The sequence below is a fragment of the Panicum virgatum genome, chromosome 5K, assembly GCF_016808335.1.
Source record: "Panicum virgatum strain AP13 chromosome 5K, P.virgatum_v5, whole genome shotgun sequence".
Classification (NCBI taxonomy): domain Eukaryota; kingdom Viridiplantae; phylum Streptophyta; class Magnoliopsida; order Poales; family Poaceae; genus Panicum; species Panicum virgatum.
In genome coordinates, this window is record NC_053140.1 from 2,480,997 (window position 1) to 2,499,296 (window position 18,300).

Genomic DNA, 18,300 nt, shown 5'->3' on the forward strand with positions numbered 1-18,300 from the left:
GGGGGTTGGCCGGAGGCACGGCCCGGCCGGACCGCGGCCAGGGCGGCCGGGGAGCAGGGGCGCGCGCGTGGGGGCGGCGCAGAGGCGTGCGCGGGGCGGCGCAGGGGCAGGGGCGCGTGGCGGCGCGCGGCCGTTCCGGCCGGCGCGGCGCTGGGCAGCAGAGGGGCGGGGCGCGCGGCGGCGCTATGCTAGCTCGCGCAGAGCAGCCCGCGGCGGCGCACGGCGGCGGTCCGGCGGCGGCGGTGGTGGATTCGCGCGAGGAAGAGGTCGGGGAGCATGAGTAGGTCGCGTGGATGCTCACCGTACACTCGATTTGGTCGGAGGAGGGCCGGAGGTAGGGGATCGATGGAGGGGGCGGAGCTCCGGGGAAGAACGGCAATGGCGGCCGGCGGTCTGGACGCCGATTTGGCCGGGGAGCGGCTCGAACGGGCACGAGATGGGGCGGCGTAGCTGCGGGGTGAGGTGAGGGAGGCTCTGGCGCGAGGGATCGAGGCAGGGTGGCGAGCTACGGCCGGCGCGACGAGTGACGGCGGCTTCGCTAGGCTCTGCTCGCGCGAGCTCGAGAAAGGGGAACAGAACGGACGAGAAGCATCCAGCGCCCGCGAACGGATAAGAACGGTGTGCGCGGAGGGCGAGGATCACCGGCGCGGCGACGTGTGGAGAGCTCGCCGGCGGCCACAGCGCCGTATGGGTGTCGGGACTGCACAGTGGTGCACAGGAGAAGAACTGTGTTCGTTTGGATCGAAATTGACTTGCGTTTGACCGTCCGAAACTCAAAATTCGATATAGGAACTTGAAATTTGGCCAAAATAAAAGTTGTAGAGCAAAAGAAGAGCTATAACTTTCGTTTTGGGCGAAAGTTGATTTGAGGCTCGGATCAAGGAGAAAAACATAGTCGAACACGGCTAAAATGATGTTTAACACGCAAACTCGGTTAACGCTAATGACGCGCTTAAGCCATAATTAGCGATTAAACACGAGTTTAGCAAGCACAATTAACATAGGGGTGTTACACTCTCCTACTTGGGCTCCCACTTGGGCTGTAGACTTGGTTAAGAGTGGCATGACGGCACATAGCACCTATCTGGCTAGATTAATGATTTGCTGCAATAGGCCTTGATGTGTATTAATGTCAGCTTGTATCCCATGTTAGGAGTCGCTGGGTCCTTTGGAGGGGAGACGACACCCACGACTTCGACGATGGACTCCACGCTGAGGGATGCCGCGAACCGCACCATCTGCGTGCTGACCCCGGCGTCGGCGCTGGCGACGAGCACGCACAGTATGGTGCTCATGCTCTGCCGCAGCACGACGAAGATCATCCTATTGCTGACCGCGCGGATCGCCTGAGCAGCCGCGCGGACCAGCACGGAGCGGCCCGCGGCGGCGGCGTCGATGTCGCGAATCTTGGTCCACGAGAGGCCTGAGATATACTTGGACTGGGTCTCCTCGAGGGGCATATCACCATAGTTGGCCGCGAATAGATCCTCGGCGTCGGCGTCGACTGCTGCTGCTGCGCCGCCTTCTCCGCCTTCCTGGCGTTTTTCTTCTGCTGATTCTTGCTGATGGTGGTGAGGGGGGGGGGGGGGGGGGGGGGGGGGATCCTGGTGGCGGGAAGATGAGACGGTCCAGGAGAGGGCAGGAGGAACACAAAGGGTTATGCCTCAGTAGCGTGTAGGTGGGCTGGCGTATCCCAGACGGTCACGGTGGGCCTAGCAACGGCCCAATACACTGACTGGGCTTCTTCTACGCCCAAAAACACAGGCCGTCTCATGTGCAATGTCTTCCTCGGCTCCGATTGGAATCCTCACCGAGCACAAATTGGAATCTGAGCGATTTTAGGCTGGAACTCAAATTAGTTTTAGGAATCTGTTATTACAAATGTCATGAGGTTTTACCTGGTCAGAATATGCTAACTTTAGTTGTGCAGAACATTCTCATTCTGCTGCCGCTGCAGTCGACACATTACTGTAGATTATAACAGAAGGGAACAGGCAACTTCTTTCAGAAATTCTCACTATATATGCACCATGCATTTAGTTGTAGATATAATGCAGGTTCTTATGGCCTATGAAACATAGTTCTATATTAATAGGCAGGTCTGATGCAATCCAATCAGTCCCCTGAGCATGGTAAGAATTCTTCGCTAGCCTACACTGCTTGATGCAACTCAACAGCTGAAATCATCAATCTCAGACGCCTGAAAACGTGCAACACAGTGTGGCGTACACAGGTTCCCAATGTGTGGAGTCGAGTAATCAATATATCTCTCTCCTTTCTCGAAAAAAATGACTACCTAGCTAATTTTCTGACCGCACACTCAATATAAGCCTGAGGACGCGCCTGCCGGAATTTACACACGCGCACACACACCTGTACACACGCACCCGGTACCCCTCCCTCTGGAGAAAATCCCTGGTGCCACACCCGGGCGATCCCAGACTGGGAATCGAACCGGGCGGGTGGGCTCCACGAGGAGAGAACTCAAAATTTACTAGCATCATGCAACAATAAGGAAATACTCCCTTCCGTTCCAAAAATATGTATCTAAAACGTATATCTAGATATACATAGACTAATGTACTTGGAAAAAACGGAGGGAGAGTTAGATCAGTCTGAAGAATAGAGAAAGGCTACACGGAACCATGAGTTGACAGGGTAAAGCAGATGATACTTCTCGCGTCTGAGTTGTTGTATTCGTTGCGGGCATGAAACTGAAAGGCACGTTCAGACGTTCGCAGCAATGTGCTCCATCTTATTATCATTGCAAAAGATTTTTTTTTCAATACAATGATGGAAAAGATGGCTTAGTATGCTTATTTTTCATCAGCTGTTCTCACTATCATAAATAAATAATAAAGAAAGATTTACATCATGTAGAAATGATCTAACATTCCCACAACCATAGAGGCCTACGGTAGAGAATATGCTAATATGAACTAAAAAGAGTTACAGAAGCAGCCTACAAAATCTAATTACAATGAAGAAAAGGATGTTATTCACATTTTCTCACTTCATCTGTAACAGCTGAATATACAGAAAAAGAGTACCATACACATCTGCAGTTAGGTCATCATATATCACTCCAGTTATCATCATCACCTCCCTCATCACTGGCCACAGCCTGATACATGGAACTAATCAGGAGGGAACGAAAGAATAGCCCCAAGAAGGAAAAAACTAACATTAAGCATTAGCACAATACTAACCTGTCGTATAGCATTTGCCTTCTCCAAAATTGCTACAACGTTGGAATTAGCCGCTGATTGTGATGAAGTGTCTGTCTTAGGTGCATTTGTCCGTCTTAAATTGAAGGTCTGCATAACAAAACATATTGACCAGTTGGTTAAGCCTTATAGGAGGGATCCTGCTATCATATCAGGCGGACAGCCAGGCAAGAAAATAGAAATCTCAAGTCACAGGGTCCTAATGCAGGTAAAGCGGTCTACTATTAAAAGATACCTTGCTCCGGATTTGTTGAAGCAACTCCTCCCTTTCATCCAAGCTTTTAACGTCACTGCCTACTGCTTTTGACCTTTCATGTCCATTAGGCTTCAGCTGCTCAGACTGTGATAGGTCATTAGGCAAATTGATAAAAGATTAAGAAAATCTATGCCGTGGCCAGAAGCTACAAAACTGGTAATGAGCTTTCTAATTTCAAGAATCAACTGATCATTACTGAGACTCATGTTTTTTTAGTTCACAAAATAAATGGGAATGTGACTTCCGAGCTACAAGTGGACATGGTTAGCATGTGCCGACAGTACTGTGTGCCAAACAGTGTTGTGAGACTTGTCAAAAAAGTGTTGTGAATCAGAATATCAGATAGCTTTTCTGAATCACAGGTAGTCGGATTCACGGTATACATTACATTTTTCTTTCTTTTTGGACCAATTTATCAGTTACGTCAATATATTTTACTAAAACATTTGTGAGGTCTCTCAGATCATTTCCTTTTATGTAAGCTTTGCACAGTGAAGTAGCAACAGTATAAGCTCGTGAAGAATAACATATCTTAAGTTTTTTTCAATTAAAAGAGCAGAACAAACCTTATCCCTGATTTGCTGAAGCAAACTTGATTTGATATCAATGATACTAGAAGGATTAGTGATTTCTTTTACCCCATCAGTTTTCTGAACATCCTGCATATAACAAGATAATAGTTGCGTTAACAAGATATAACAACAGTTATTAACGCAAGAATTCAAACAGCGTCAAATCAAATAAATGGACCATACCACTTCCTTAGCATGCCCTTGTGGATCCGGTAGTGCAGTCGGAGGATGAGGTTCTTCCAGGGCAGAGGTGTGTACATGTGGTAGGCTTGAGGATTTTTGAAATATACCTTTAGCTGTAATGCCTCTTTCCTCTTCTAGTGAAGTCGTTTGTCTTGTCATCCTCCACTGCATTGGGGGAAGAGGAGGTGGTGGTGGCAACGGATCTTCAGCTGGTGGTAAATTCACTGGATTGTGTGGAATGGAGGCTTCATCATTTTGGTCATTGTTTCTGGACATTAATGTGTCAAAATTTGGAAGTTCTTCAACAGAATGGGATTCTAATGTGCCTAGTCCATTCTGATCCCCAGTATCTGCAAGTGAAATGGTCGACTTCACACCAGACAAGTTCATTTGCTCGAATCCCATATAGCTAGATAAAGGTGCCGTTGAGGACCCTATCTGATTTGAATCGTCATACAACTCGCGTTCCTCCAGTCCAACTCCATCTTCTTGATCCCACACCTCAGAGTTTGAATATAAACGTGGACTTAGTTCATCATATGAAGAATAACTATATGACCTACCAAAAGTGTCATCTTCCGATTCAGAACCACTGCCTGGCTGTGGAATGGAAGACTCTGAAAGCAACTGAAATGTTGGTAACATCATATCATCGGAGTTTTCATGAAGATTGCCATCACAGAAATCTAGGTTCAGTTTTGACATCTCAAATGCACTCATAGGGTGAAAAGATATTTTCATGTACTCAAGTGGCGGGGACGATTTCTCAGAGTATTGACGGCTAGAGAACATTGATGATTTGGACAATCCATTCATTTCGTTTTCTGTTTTGTTCTCAGACTGAGAATTCTCCATGAATACTGATTGGCTTGGTTCTACAATAGGATTTATGGTAGATTCATCATTTACACTTGCATCAGCATTTAGTCTCTCAGATGACATAGGAAGGTGAGAATTTCTTCTTTGAAGTGTATTAGCAAGAAATCTTTGTGCAATACTTGAAAAGTTTGATGCAGACACCATATGCATGTCATTTCTCATGTTGGTTGAGTACATTTCAGTGCCATTTTCAGCACTTTCTTCAGATTCTAGAAGCTCACTTATTGAAGTCTGCTTGCCAATCATAGTATTGTGCTCAAAGGATGAGGAAAAATCCGAGGGCCCATCTGTTTGACCATGAACTTGGTCGTGTATTCTGGCTCCTGACTGATTTGTCCCTGCGCTATTGAGGTTTGCAGAACCAGGACGGATGCCAACAAGCTTTCCCACAAAGCTGCTGGTAATTGATGTGTTTCCATTTGGAACATCTACAACTGCAGATTCAATAGGCTTTGAACAATTTAATTCTGTGAATTCAACTGAATGGCTTGGTTGAAGCTCTTTAAGACCAGGTGGAGTATCCTCCCTTGGAGCATCTTGGGCACCAAATACTGGAGGTTTAGATGGTTCAAGTCCAAAGAGCCCAGCATTTGTCCAGAGTTTAACAGGCGGTACCCCAGTAGATGCAGTGGATGTATTTGTGGGAATACCTTGAGTTGCAAGTCTGTTCTCCAATGGTTCCTTAAGAGGCTCGCACTGTGAATTAGACACTTCATTTGCACCAGTAGAGGTGATAGTGGTATTTGTACAAACATCCTGAGTTGCACACCTATTTTCTGATGGCTCATTAAGAGGCTCACTCCATGAGTTAGACACTTCAGACACACCACAATCACCAAGTTCCTCATGCTTCTTTCTGGGATAATCCTGAGGGCTACTTTCAGAAACAACCCACGAGTCATCAGAGATATCACCAGGTGACTCTTTAGCAGCAGGTGCCGTCTTGAAAGCTTCCTCGCCAATCAACACGTTGGAAATGGTAGATACAACATCATTGGTGGAATCATCAATATCACCAGTATTTTCTACCTTGCTTTCAAGGTTTTGGTTGGCAACAGCAGACTCTTCATTGGATGTAGTAGTCATATTGGCGGAGAACTCTGGTTCTGGAATCTCAGGAAAGTCTCCAGGACCATCTTTTGCCTTACTCTCGGGTATTTGATTGTAAACAGGGGATCTTCCATTGGGGGGTATGGCTGTATGGACTTGCAGTTCTGACTCTGAAATCTCGGAAGGATCTCCACAAGCACCCTCCGCGCTACTCTCGTGGATATTAGTGATGACAGATGAGTCTTTATACATAGTTACAGATGTATAATCTGAAAATTCTAGCTGCGAAATCTCAGGAGAATCTGCATTTGACAAACAGGGAAACTCAATTGCTCTTTCAGAAGTGAAAGAAATATTAGAATCTTGACATGTGTCAGTAAAATCAGCAACAGGGAAATCAGGATGCTGTGAAACAATATCATCAACTGCCCCCACTTGAGGTGCTTCAGCATTGGAGGAAGGTGACGGCATCACTTGGTTTTTAGTTTGAAGTTCAGGTTCAGTTTCTGTCTCTGACTCCAGTGTATTAAGTGCATCCATGTAGTTGTCGGCTTCTCCTGGAATTTCATCATGGTGATTCAAGGCTGATGGTGATTTTGTCTTTTTGAGTAAGGCATCTTGCTGCTCCAAAGTATCCATCCCCTTATGGGCAATTTCTTTCTGCACAGCGCTAATACAAGTAGACTCTGCACCTTCAGCCTTATCCATAACAACATCATCACAGTAGACAGAACTTGTAGACATGATAATTGCAGACTTTTCATCCCATTTAACATAAGGTGATCTAGCAACCACATCACCTGGCAGGGAACCTTGCTTCAGATCATATCTAGCATCATCCACACTGTTACTGCTATGTAGTACGTGCAAAGGCAGATCACTCGTATTTTGCAGCTTAGTATTTGATGACTTGCCATGACCATTCTCATGAGGAACAGTGGAGGGTTTTATATCTAAAGCTTGATCTACTGAACTCAGCTGTGCCTTTGAACTAAAAGAAGAAGATCTGCTTATATTCTCAGGATTAGATCTTGCATCAGGTGTAGATCTATGCTCTGAGAAGCTCTGACCATCGGTGCTGGGAGATGCAAACTCCCTGCTGGAAAAACACACTATTAAGACTACTGTTCTATGTGTGCCATTCAAATATAAGCGGAATAGCCATGAAAGATGAGAATAAGTACACAATAATTGCATTTTAAAATATGGGATGTGTAATACCTGTTAACAGGTTGGCCAGCAGTAAGTGATCGCCGCAATTCACCACTCCTATGCCTGGACGTGGCTTCTCCATGATATGGCTCCCTTAGTCGTGAACCTTTTCTCTGTACAAGTTGATAAGCTTTATTAAGCATTTAGGCAAGTTCCAAACATGACAAAAGACTATGTTTGCCAAACTAACACGAAACATCAGGGAACCGCAAACCATTCGGTAACAGAAGCAACAAAGCGTGGTGGAAAAGTAACACATTCAGCAGCTATCGAAATATCATTTTGTAGATTAACAATTTATGAAAAATAAAGATGAAGCAGGAAAGGAGCTCCTTAATTAACAGAAACAATGAAGCAATGTGACTCAGTGATGTATTTATTGGGTTATCAAAGATATCCCCATAGGTTAACCATTTATCAAGTCATGCTTCTAAAGATGTTCATTGTTCAAGCACAACAACATATCCAATTCTAGTCAGCCTTTTTATGGAGTTGCTATTTCTTTCTTACACGACAAAATACAGACTACAATGATAAAAAGAATGATAACTACATCCCATCCAGTATCTCTAAACTGAAAAGTGAAAAGATATTTGCATGCATCATTATTCTGATTTCTAAATGAAGTGGAAGTGAACTACAAAATGGTTGTGTCCAGTAATTTAGATTGATGCGCTTAGTGGTTCAGCAATGTCACACATGATTAGTTGGTTGGTTATTCATGCTCTTATGCTTAACAGGTTCTAAATTTCAAGAGAACTAACTACACATATCTACTTCACATACTGAGAATGAAGAATAAAACCTTGATTTTCTGAGATCTCTTTTCTCTTTGGTGATGAGCAGTCTTGTCTGCTCTCATCATATCCCATGCTTTCTTGAAATAGGACGGATCAGAATATCTCTTTAAACAGGCCCCAGCACCAGCATTATCAAATCTGGAAGGCAATAATTTTAGATACCAGAAAACGTTCATTAAGAAAGGTTTTTAGTACTTACTTATCAAGAAGGTAAAGCCGTGGTGGATCTCGGCATTCTTCATAGGAGTCCATCATAAAACGAGGCAGGTCACTGGATAGCAGGTGATTTTGCTCATTTTGAAGCTGAGTGTGCCAATCAGAGCCTGTGTTTTATCAGTAAATTCAGTAAAACTGCAAGATAAACTTATATCAAAGAATTGGACACAGACGATAGACATTTGATTACCAGGAGATTCTCTTGATCAGGTATTTTTAGACATGGATCAAGAAGATGGATACTTACCCGGTACATAGGCAAAATGTATGTGGCTCTTCTGATTCTTCACAGCTTTTTCAAGAGATGGAAGTGCTGCCTCAATGTTCTGTACTCGAGTTAGCACCTTACGCCCCCTAGCAGATGTAGCAATAACTTGCTCGTGTAGGTCATGGAAAACATCAGCTGCAAATCTGGTATGACCAAAGTATCTCTTAGCATAGGCATGACAAATAGAGAACTTAAACAGCACCCATGGAAGCCGACTGAAAGCTAGCACATTGATTTCCCCAAATACTGTAATGAAATATATAGTAGTATATCAAGAACCATGGTACCTAAGTAAAACTGTGCTGACCATTTATACAGAAAAAAATGGCAGAAGCATCAATAGACGAAAACAAGTTTGTCAGAGTGGCAACAAACTTTTCATTAGCAAGAAATGGAAATTGACAATGCCCATGGAGTTTGTCCAACCAAAAATAGCAAAGACCTCTCAAGCATTTAACATCTAGCCAGACAAAATTTTGCCCAGTAAACACAACGCAACCTAAAACAGAATTTCAGAATCAGCCGTTACATCATAACTGTCGCAAAACTCAAGGTAGCATGAGATCTTTCCTAAAACCTCCATGACATACCCAAAACACACAAACAATTCGCGCCAATTCAGCAAAGCCTGCCTCCTAAACCAAGCGAATGCGGCCAAAAATCGCATAAATGATGCTACTAGCAGACATAGCAGTTGCGTAATGTGCTGGAACTGAAACATGAAACATAGCACCATCCGTTTTAGTCCTAAGTGACTAGATCTCAGAAAACAAATCCTCGAATGCGGTCGCTACTAAAAAGGACATTCAATTCCTTGCAGGTAGTGCCACAATTTCGAAGGCCGGCACGCAGAAACACTGCTACAACAATTCGCCCTAGCCCCAGAGAATCCAAGTATCCAACCACCCCAACGCCAGATCCCTCCATCATATCACTGCACTCACAGGCCGGAACCAAACTCCCAGACGAGCGCCGAAGCCCACGCCGGAAACCGCCAAGCGCGTAGCGCAGCAGATCCCAGCCGCAGCCGGGAACCACATGGAGGCACGCATCCGCCGAATCGAAGCACGCGTAAAGCGGGTAAGCGCGAGGCGCCGAGGGACAGTGGGGCGGCTTACTCCGCGAGATCTCCGAGCTGGCGCAGGATCCCGACGAGCCCCGCGACGGCGACGCCCTCGAGCAGCGCCTTGGGCTCCTCCTCCCCGGGGGCGGACACTCCCCTCTTCCCGGCCGCTCCGGCTCCGACGGCGGTTCCTCCGCCCCCGCCGCCGTAGAGGTCGGGGTCCCCGAGCCCCACCTCATTCCGCACCTCGAACCTGACCAGCGGCATGTCGCCTCCTCCTCCTCCTGCTGCTGCTGCTCCTCCTCACCGGGTCCGCTTGGCCGCGGCGGGAGCCTTCCTCATGCAGCCCCGCGCGGGTATAGATACCCCCGCCCGACGCGACGCCGCAACGGCTACTTTTCTGGTGCCGCCGCGGGAGTGGGAGCAGGTGCGCGCCGCGGGTCGCTCGCTCTGGCGGGCGCCCCGGTTGCCGCCTCCGCAAGGAAGAGCAGGGCGGCTGGCTGGGGATTTGGAGGGAGAGTGAGTGCTGCGGAGACGAGTGGTGGCGGAGGTGGAGGCGAGGGGGAGGGAGGGCGAGGGGGGGCGCGTCGGTCTCCGACAAGGTGCGGGACGAAAGGGACGCGGGGAGGAAAGGCAGCGCGGCGGCACGAGGGGTAAGTGGCGGTGCGGTGGTAGGAGCGGGGGGCGGCGGCGGCCTGGGTGTGTCGCGCGGGCGGCTGGAATGGATGGATGTGCGGCCTCCACTCGGGTCCAGCGCCGCAGGTGGGGTGCGTGCGCGTGTCTGTGCCGGCCGCCGGCTGCCTGGCCTGGCCGTGTTTGGTTGAGGTGGAAAAAAATTTGCGAAAATTTTTTGCATCTTTGACTAAGGCCCTGTTTAGATTTTTATAGATTTTCGGAAAAAACCGTAAACGCATTAAAGTGAAACGGAATCTTACTAATTTGAAGTACTAAATGAAGTCTATTTACAAAACTTTTTGCATGGATGGGCTGTAAATCGCGATACGATTCTAATGAACCTACTTAATCCATGATTTGCAACAGTAATGCTACAGTACCATCCACTAATTATTGATTAAACATGGATTAATTAGCATCATTAGATTCATCTCGCGATTTACAACCCATCTATGCAAAAAGTTTTGCAAATAGACTTCATTTAGTACTTCAAATGCCCTCTTTACATCTTTACACAATTTTGCAAAATGAACTAAACACCCCGGGTTGTTTAGTTCAAAAACGAAATTTTTTGCATGTCAAATCGCATATTTGACCAGATGTCGGGAGGGTTTTTCGGACACTAGTTAAAAAACTAATTTCAGAACTCACTTGGAAACCGCGAGACGAATCTTTTGAGGCATTTGACCGCATCATTAGCACATGTGGATTACTGTAGCACTTATGGCTAATCATGCATTAATTAGGCTCAAAAGATTCGTCTCGTCGTGTACATCCAAACTGTGTAATTAGTTTTATTATTTAATTACATTTAGTGCTTCATATATGTGTTCAAAGGGGAGGTGAACATTTTTGGGTGAAAATTTTTGGTAATTAAATGGGCTCTAAAAATTTAGAGTAGTAAATGAAGTCTAATTACAAAACCACCTCCACAATCCCCCGTGTAAATCGCGAGACGAATCTAATGAAGCCTTTGACCGCGTGATTAGAAGATGGTTACTGTAACATCACTGTAGGAAATCATCAATTAATTACCGTCATTAGATTCATCTCGAAAAATTACACTCATCCCTAAAAATTTTTTGCAAATAGACTACATTACATTTAGTACTCCATGCGAAAATTTGTCTTTTTTGAAACAGCTTGCTTGCTGTTCCGGGCCGCGGTTTTTGTTGGTCGTCCGTGTTGTGTTCCTGCTCGTGCCGGAGGGCTGCGGAGCCACCGTGGACTTTGGGCGCGCGGAATCTCGGGGAGTGCGATTTGTGCCGGGCTAGTCAAGTCAGCTGCAGTGTCCTGAGCGACACATGTGCGGAAATGTTGGGTGATTTTTTTACAGGACGATACTGGGTGAAATTGGGGATTGGGATCACTTGAACTAAGCTTGCACAGGAATCTGGAACGTTTGTTGTTTTTTAAAATGTGTTGGAAAAAAAAAGATTCTAATGGTGCTAGTACTCCCTTCGTCCCAAAATATAAGTATTTATCGATTTCTGTGATTCACGTTTGACCGTTCGTCTTATTCAAAAAATTTACGAAAATATTATTTATTTTGTTATGACATGTTTTATCATCGTATATATTTTAAGTATATCATAATTATTTTTACATTTTCATAAATTTTTTAAATAAAACAAATGGTCAAACGTGATCAGTAAAAGTCAACAAATGCTTATATTCTGAGGGAGTACAAAACTTCTGCTGAATCATTACACACAACCTGCTGCTAGTTCTTTTAGGACGTCCCTCTGGGGAGGGTTGGATTCTTAGGCTAGGCTTAATTATTGGGGTCGAGTGTTTATGTGAGCGCTTTTGTACTTGAGGCCCGGTGTAGTAATGATGGTGGTAGAGTAGGTGGCAGTGGAGTTCAATGATCCTGTCTAGCTTAACAGGCAACCCCCCTCGCATCGTATCGTCGCCGCGCTCGAACCTGCACGATTACGCACTCGGGAATACCAACGCTCGGGTCAGAATTCAGAGGTTGCCTCACCGTGAGTTATGCACAACGCGAAACACATTTGCCGTGATCCAAGCAAGAAAGATCTCGCGAGGATTACCGAGACCCGGCGTGGGCGGGCGGCGTGCGCCGTGCGGCTGGTGTCGTGGGCGTGCCCGGCGTGCGGCCAGTCGTTCTTGGCTCCATTTCTTAAATCCGATCATTTAGGGAGTTTTTGGTTGGTTTGATTCGTGTAAAGACATGTGTTGATGTTACTTCATGAGTGAATTTGATTGAATCAACACGAGCACGAAGAATCGAACCAATTTTGTTTTGGGGAGAAAAACTACATTCTTGCACATGATCTGAAATTCCTGGAGTTTGAGTTCAAATTGAGCCATGACGCTTTCAGGATAGCTTACCAACTCCATAGAGATCACCTGGCAAAGTTTGGGAGACATTCCTTTTGATTTGATCAAGTTTGGGGCGTTTTTCTTTTTATCCCGTCTCTCTTCTCTTCTGGCTTCCTCATCTGTTCGTTGCTCGGCAGAGCAGAGCTGTGGCCGGCGCGAGCAGGACGACCATCCAGCGAGGGAGTGCGGCAGCTATCATCCCATCTCCGACATTTACGGTACGTGTACCCATGATTCAACCCAAGAATGATTGATTTCTCATTCTTTACTAATTGTCGTGTTCTATAAAATTTATAATGGAAGGATTTAGATATGAACTCAATTAATTAGAAGATAAATTTGAGCAATCATGTGTGCAGTTTACATTTCTTGAAATATCTACGAGTACTATTATGTTCTAAAATCAAGTTCTTGCAGATTGCATCGCGGTACAGTATATGGACTATTACGTTCTACCTCCTGTAGTCCAGTTTGTAAAGATGGGTTCGTTTCAGCTATTTTGGCCGATTGCAGCTGCTAAGCCATTTGGCTGTAAACCTAAGCACCTGCGGTTACAAATCAAAGACCAAACGTGCAGCCGCAGCGCTGCAGCAGCATTAGTGCCGAACAGGTATATTTGTATTTCCATTGCCTCTTGAAATCATTCATTGCATCGAGGGGGGTTCATAAATGCAGCGCATACTACCATTTTGGAGGTAGCTTTTAACAGGTCCATTGATTTTCTATTGGCACAGAGACATGCATGGAAAAATAACATCTTTGAGTTAGAAGCAAGGAAAAATGACAAGGTATGCATATCCTCATTTCGAAACTCTGATTGGTATACTATGTACCTGAGTACGTTATTTTTCCTTGTGTTATGCTATAGCACCATTCATATTTACTACTTTTCTTTTCAGCGTTGATTCTCTTGACATGTTTAGTTATTACCCAAATATTCTCGACTTTTCTCGAAACTAAGCATTGGAACTCAAGCTCTGGCACAATGAAAGCTAACTAAGCATTGCAACTCAAGCTCGGCCTAGGGCAGTAGGCGGCCTCAAGGTCCTCAACATCGACGCTTGAGCTCCAGGTCTGTGCATTTGCCTCCACCCTTGCATTTGGTTCAGACACTACGTCAAGATGGCCTTGCGGAAGGCTGTCGCGCTCCTTCCTGAGCATGCAGTCGTTGCATATACAACGAGCCGTGCAACAAGAGTGGATATCATGCGCACCCGGGCGCATCGACGTGTTAATAGATGAACACATTCGTGCAATTGCCTGAATTGGAGGCCATGTTTCCTACGAGTCAGGTATGTCTATTACTTCATGAGTAGCACTTACGAGTGTTGATTGATCTTTCATTTCGATGCTTCATTTGACCTCCACAAGCTGTTTGCTACCAATGATCCTTGAGAGACTCTCTGACAGAGGGAGGCTGAGGAACAAGTAGAACGACAACGACTGAAGAAGCAGTGGTTGTGTAAGCACAAATTGATCAATAGTATTGCCACATTGTGGTAGCACTATTCACCTTTGATCAACATATTGAAATCACATTTTCTTTTATATTTTTTTCTTTCTATAGAATTACCCATTTCATGTCACATTTCAAATGAAGCTCAATTACAGTTGCTGGGATGGAACTGGGCATAGGAGAGCTACCCAGGTTAATTTCTATATGTTACTGGACTGTTTCTTCTGTGTCTTAAGTTTCTAGACTTAGGAGTTTATACGATTAAAACATAGCCTACTAGGAAAGGTTTTTTGCACAGAACAACAGTTTTGAGGTAATATGCGAGTTCACATAAATAATCCTCAAGGCGAGTGCTGATATGTCCTTATGTATGAAGCACATATATTTTGAATTTAATTGATGTTGATAGTACTGATAGATATTAACTATTTGCAGCAGAGATTCTTGGCTTCTGCAATTTTATCTCACATTCTTCTGAAGAGCAATCTTTACGGGCAGCTGCTGTGCAAGAGTATCTGATGTTTTCAAACATATATGACCTCACTGCTGTGTTGGAGAATAGATAGCTTTGAACTATTTGGTGATCATTCCCAGTTTTGCATGGCACGTGGAAGTCTTTGGATCTTTGAGAAAATGGCTCTATCTATCCACAAGTGATATCGATGTAAGCATTTCCATTTCCTCCTCTTCTCTTGATTTCTAGCTTGGCATTTCACTTGCATTCCATTGTGTTTAATTGCTAGAGCATAGTACTTTGTTAAACAATATTATTCTGCTTTAGGCTACTATGGAAATTTGCTTGGCATTTCACATATGGTTCAAATTGATTGTATAAGCCATGAGAAAAATAACATTGCTTGTCTTAGTTTGAAATTTCTGAATTGTCTGAAATGCACACTATACCATGCTACTTTATTCCAATGGGAAGTTAATGATAGGTTTTTCTGCACTCACAGGGTTCTATCTTCTATTAGCAGATTGGATGAGGAAAGGTTTATCCCGTTATGATTGTGTGCTCTACAATTAAATACTGATGCTAACATGAATGGTGGGACAATAAACTTTAGTATGGCATTAAGAACTTCCATAATGCAATGGTGTTTGCTTGAAGTACATTGATGTATTATTTCCTTTTGCTTGAAGTAAATCGATGTATTGTTTCCTTCCGAACTTCCATAATGCAATGGTCTCTGCCATTTGTATCTAAAAGAATTTAAAATTACTTAAGAAAATGGCTAATCAATTTGTCAATGGTTCAGTGTATTGGTTGCTTCTTGAATAATTGTCCAATTATAAATATTTTAGTTGAGTTTCAGAAGTTCAGAAACATAAAATTGCATTGACTTTGTTGCTCAAATGTACCATTTTGTTTTATTTAGTGTATATCATTATTACACATAAATATTACATGTGTTGTTTTTTTCTACCCGTAGCGTTAGCACGAGCCAACTTACTAGTCTCCATAGTAAACGACCCTGCGTCCTGCCTGTCCCGTCCCGATCCGAAGAAACAAAGACCCTGTTCTGCTCCAGCAGCCTCCAGCCAGCCAGCAGTATTTTCCTTTCACACCATTCCAGCAGCAGCCTCCCGTCACCAGCCAGCCAATAGTGCTTTTCTCTCATACTATTTCAGGAGCAGCCTCCAACACCAGCACAGTCGAACAAGACAAAAAAAAATGGTAAAAGAAAGACCCGTGGAGGGCGGCGTGATCATGAGTAGCTTTTCTCGCGTCATCATTTTCCCGGGTGGGGCAAAGCCGGATCATATCCGGTGATGTCACCCGGATTCAGTGATGGAGAGGGATCGCCCGCCGCCGCCGGATTGGGCTGGCTGGGCTCCAGCTCCAGTACTAGGATGGTGGAGACTGGAGAGTGAGTAGCTGCTGTACTGTGCCGGGGGTAGGTGTGCCGCATTTCCTTCGTGTGGGACACGCGGTACGTAACAAATGCGTGGTAGGAGTAGACTGGATCTGTTAGTTGGAGCAGTGTGGTATTCAGCACCATTTCGGACGAGCCTCTGGCCTGAATTCTTTTATTTATTTTTCCGGTCCGGTCAAACCGGTCCGGTCCGGTTTTGATTTGGGCCGGTATCAAACCGGCACAAATTTAAAATTCAAATTTGAATTAAAAAAATGAAAAATTCTTAAAAAATTCCTAAAAATACTTTAAGGTGCGACGAATCTAATGGTGTCAAATTTTCTCAAAAATTCGTTCATTTAGTATAGTTTGCGGGGATTTGAAGTTAAACAAAAAACGTGCATACAAAAGTATACAAATACAATGTAAAAGTAGTACAAAAGAGGGTTGGAGGGTTCATTCAGGCTAAAACATATTATACAAACATTCATTGAGTATACTTTGTGGGCATTTGAATTTAAACAAAAAAGAAAAAAATTTGAATTTGGCGGATTACCAGTCAAACCGGCCGTTAAACCGGTCAAACCGGTCGGTAAGCCTGTCGGAACCGGTTGAACATGCGATTTTGAATTTGATTTTGAATTTGACCGGTTTCCGGTCAAACCGGTCCGGTAAACCGCTACCGGACCACGCCGATTTGACCGGACCGGTCGGTTTATTTAACCCTGCTAAGAGGAAGGTTAGTGGTTTCGAGGGCAGGCCGGCTGAGAGAAGCGCCAGGTCACGCACAGCAGCGACAGGCTCTATCAAAATTTAATGCTAAGCTGTAATGTGGACGGATCAGACTAAGGGAGTAGCTATCCTCGCCCGCTTCTGCTGGCGTGTGGCGAACCGCCTGCTCCTATTTTCTCTCACCTCCCGATAAATTTTCGCCAGTTTCTCACCCACTATAATACTTGCTCTAAATACATTACTTCCAAAAAATAAATCATTCTAGAAAAATTATGACAAATTAATAGGAAGATAAAATAACCTTCTTTACCTCTATCTATTATCTATATTTAGGCTAATCTTAATGAGAGTGTCATATGAATGTCATGGGCATTAAATTTACTGATATGACAAAGTTATTATAAGAGAGAATGAATAGTGTCATGACACGTGAGAGCAGTGTTATCACCATGACACTCCTACATCTTGATTATCTATTTTTTGATCTTGGTAACTGTGACAATGATATTCTTACCGAGACTGACCTTAGCACTAGCTAACTAGTTGTATACACATGCACCTACCAAATAAGATAAAATAACTTGTTTTGGTGATAATTTTTTAATCCATAGGGTGATTTAATTTTTCGGGACGGAAGTGTTTGGTACATCGTGGATTCAGAGAGGTGTTGGTCCATGCGAAAACACTATTTTGGACCCGGCAACCGCGGGTGACTTAATCCTGTCCGCTGGAGCTGTACCGGGATATGTGCATTCTTGTCCTGTTCGGATGTATACCCTTGTATTTTAATTTTTTTGATTCTGTATTTACTGTATGGACTGCGCGAGGATCAGTGGATTTAACATAAAGCGCGCGTGGACCGAGATAAAACCTGCCGCGTTTCCTCCTGCGGCATTTTTTTTTCGTCACCTGTGAGCTGTACTTCTTTATTTCACTCCATCCCACCACCAAAATTTTGAATTTCAAACGAACTACTCCCAGACCGTTGTAAAGTGATATTTTATTGAATATCTTTGTTGAACAACCAAGACCGTTTTAGATGCAGTCTGATCTTTTGAATTTTAATTAGAAATAACGCTGGGAGAAGATGCAGAGTAATTTTATATTAGATAATATAACTTTTATAGAACGAAACCTGCTAAACTTGGTGGAATCTTTTTAAAGTAGCAAGCCCTAGAGGATTAAAATGTAACTAAAATATATCCGTACAACCTACTGGTACATACTGGTACCTTGTCTAGAAATACTCACTTGCAGCGTCATATCTACACCATATTTTTCTAACTTCATGTGCTCGCTGGTACTAGAATACGCTAGTTCCATCTGTATAAGTGCTCACTAGTCATTAATACCATATGTAGCTCTATCTGTTCCTCACTAGCAAAGCACAGCAAGAAGTAGCTCTATCTCAAATCGACAAGCACCAAGAAAATCTTCTCCCTTTGTCTCAGCAATTTCTTCCCTCGAATAGAATAGCATCATAGGCAAGCAGGAGCACTCCTCGCTCTG

At 44.3% G+C, this 18,300-nt stretch overlaps 1 protein-coding gene, 1 long non-coding RNA gene and 1 pseudogene across 17 annotated transcripts; 1 reads left to right on the forward strand and 2 right to left on the reverse strand.

The window, feature by feature from the left end:
* Positions 1-1,034: 1,034 nt before the first annotated feature.
* Positions 1,035-1,576, reverse strand: LOC120709418 (annotated as a pseudogene).
* A 1,158-nt stretch (positions 1,577-2,734) lies between these two features.
* LOC120705632 (SCAR-like protein 2) lies at positions 2,735-10,396 on the reverse strand. Of its 3 annotated transcripts, none has more exons than XM_039990081.1 (10): positions 9,782-10,367; positions 8,643-8,806; positions 8,379-8,502; positions 8,185-8,317; positions 7,389-7,492; positions 4,239-7,266; positions 4,050-4,142; positions 3,463-3,567; positions 3,210-3,317; positions 2,735-3,124 (listed from the first exon to the last, which is right to left on the reverse strand). In XM_039990081.1, the coding sequence occupies exons 1-10, from the start codon at positions 9,991-9,993 to the stop codon at positions 3,074-3,076; spliced, it is 4,122 nt and encodes a 1,373-aa protein (XP_039846015.1). In that variant the 5' UTR covers positions 9,994-10,367; the 3' UTR covers positions 2,735-3,073. The 3 variants fall into 3 exon arrangements, with proteins under 3 accessions (XP_039846015.1, XP_039846017.1, XP_039846016.1); XM_039990083.1 differs by having other exon boundaries at positions 3,463-3,558; positions 9,782-10,263; XM_039990082.1 differs by having other exon boundaries at positions 2,792-3,124; positions 4,239-7,263; positions 9,782-10,396.
* A 1,921-nt stretch (positions 10,397-12,317) lies between these two features.
* Positions 12,318-15,442, forward strand: LOC120705633. Of its 14 annotated transcripts, XR_005688029.1 has the most exons (9): positions 12,318-12,965; positions 13,165-13,175; positions 13,261-13,357; positions 13,482-13,535; positions 13,647-14,039; positions 14,119-14,209; positions 14,315-14,395; positions 14,639-14,867; positions 15,160-15,442. It is a non-coding gene; the product is annotated as an uncharacterized LOC120705633 (long non-coding RNA). The 14 variants fall into 14 exon arrangements; XR_005688027.1 differs by lacking the exon at positions 13,165-13,175 and having other exon boundaries at positions 12,321-12,965; XR_005688016.1 differs by having other exon boundaries at positions 12,324-12,965; positions 13,165-13,357.
* The last annotated feature ends 2,858 nt before the right edge of the window (positions 15,443-18,300 follow it).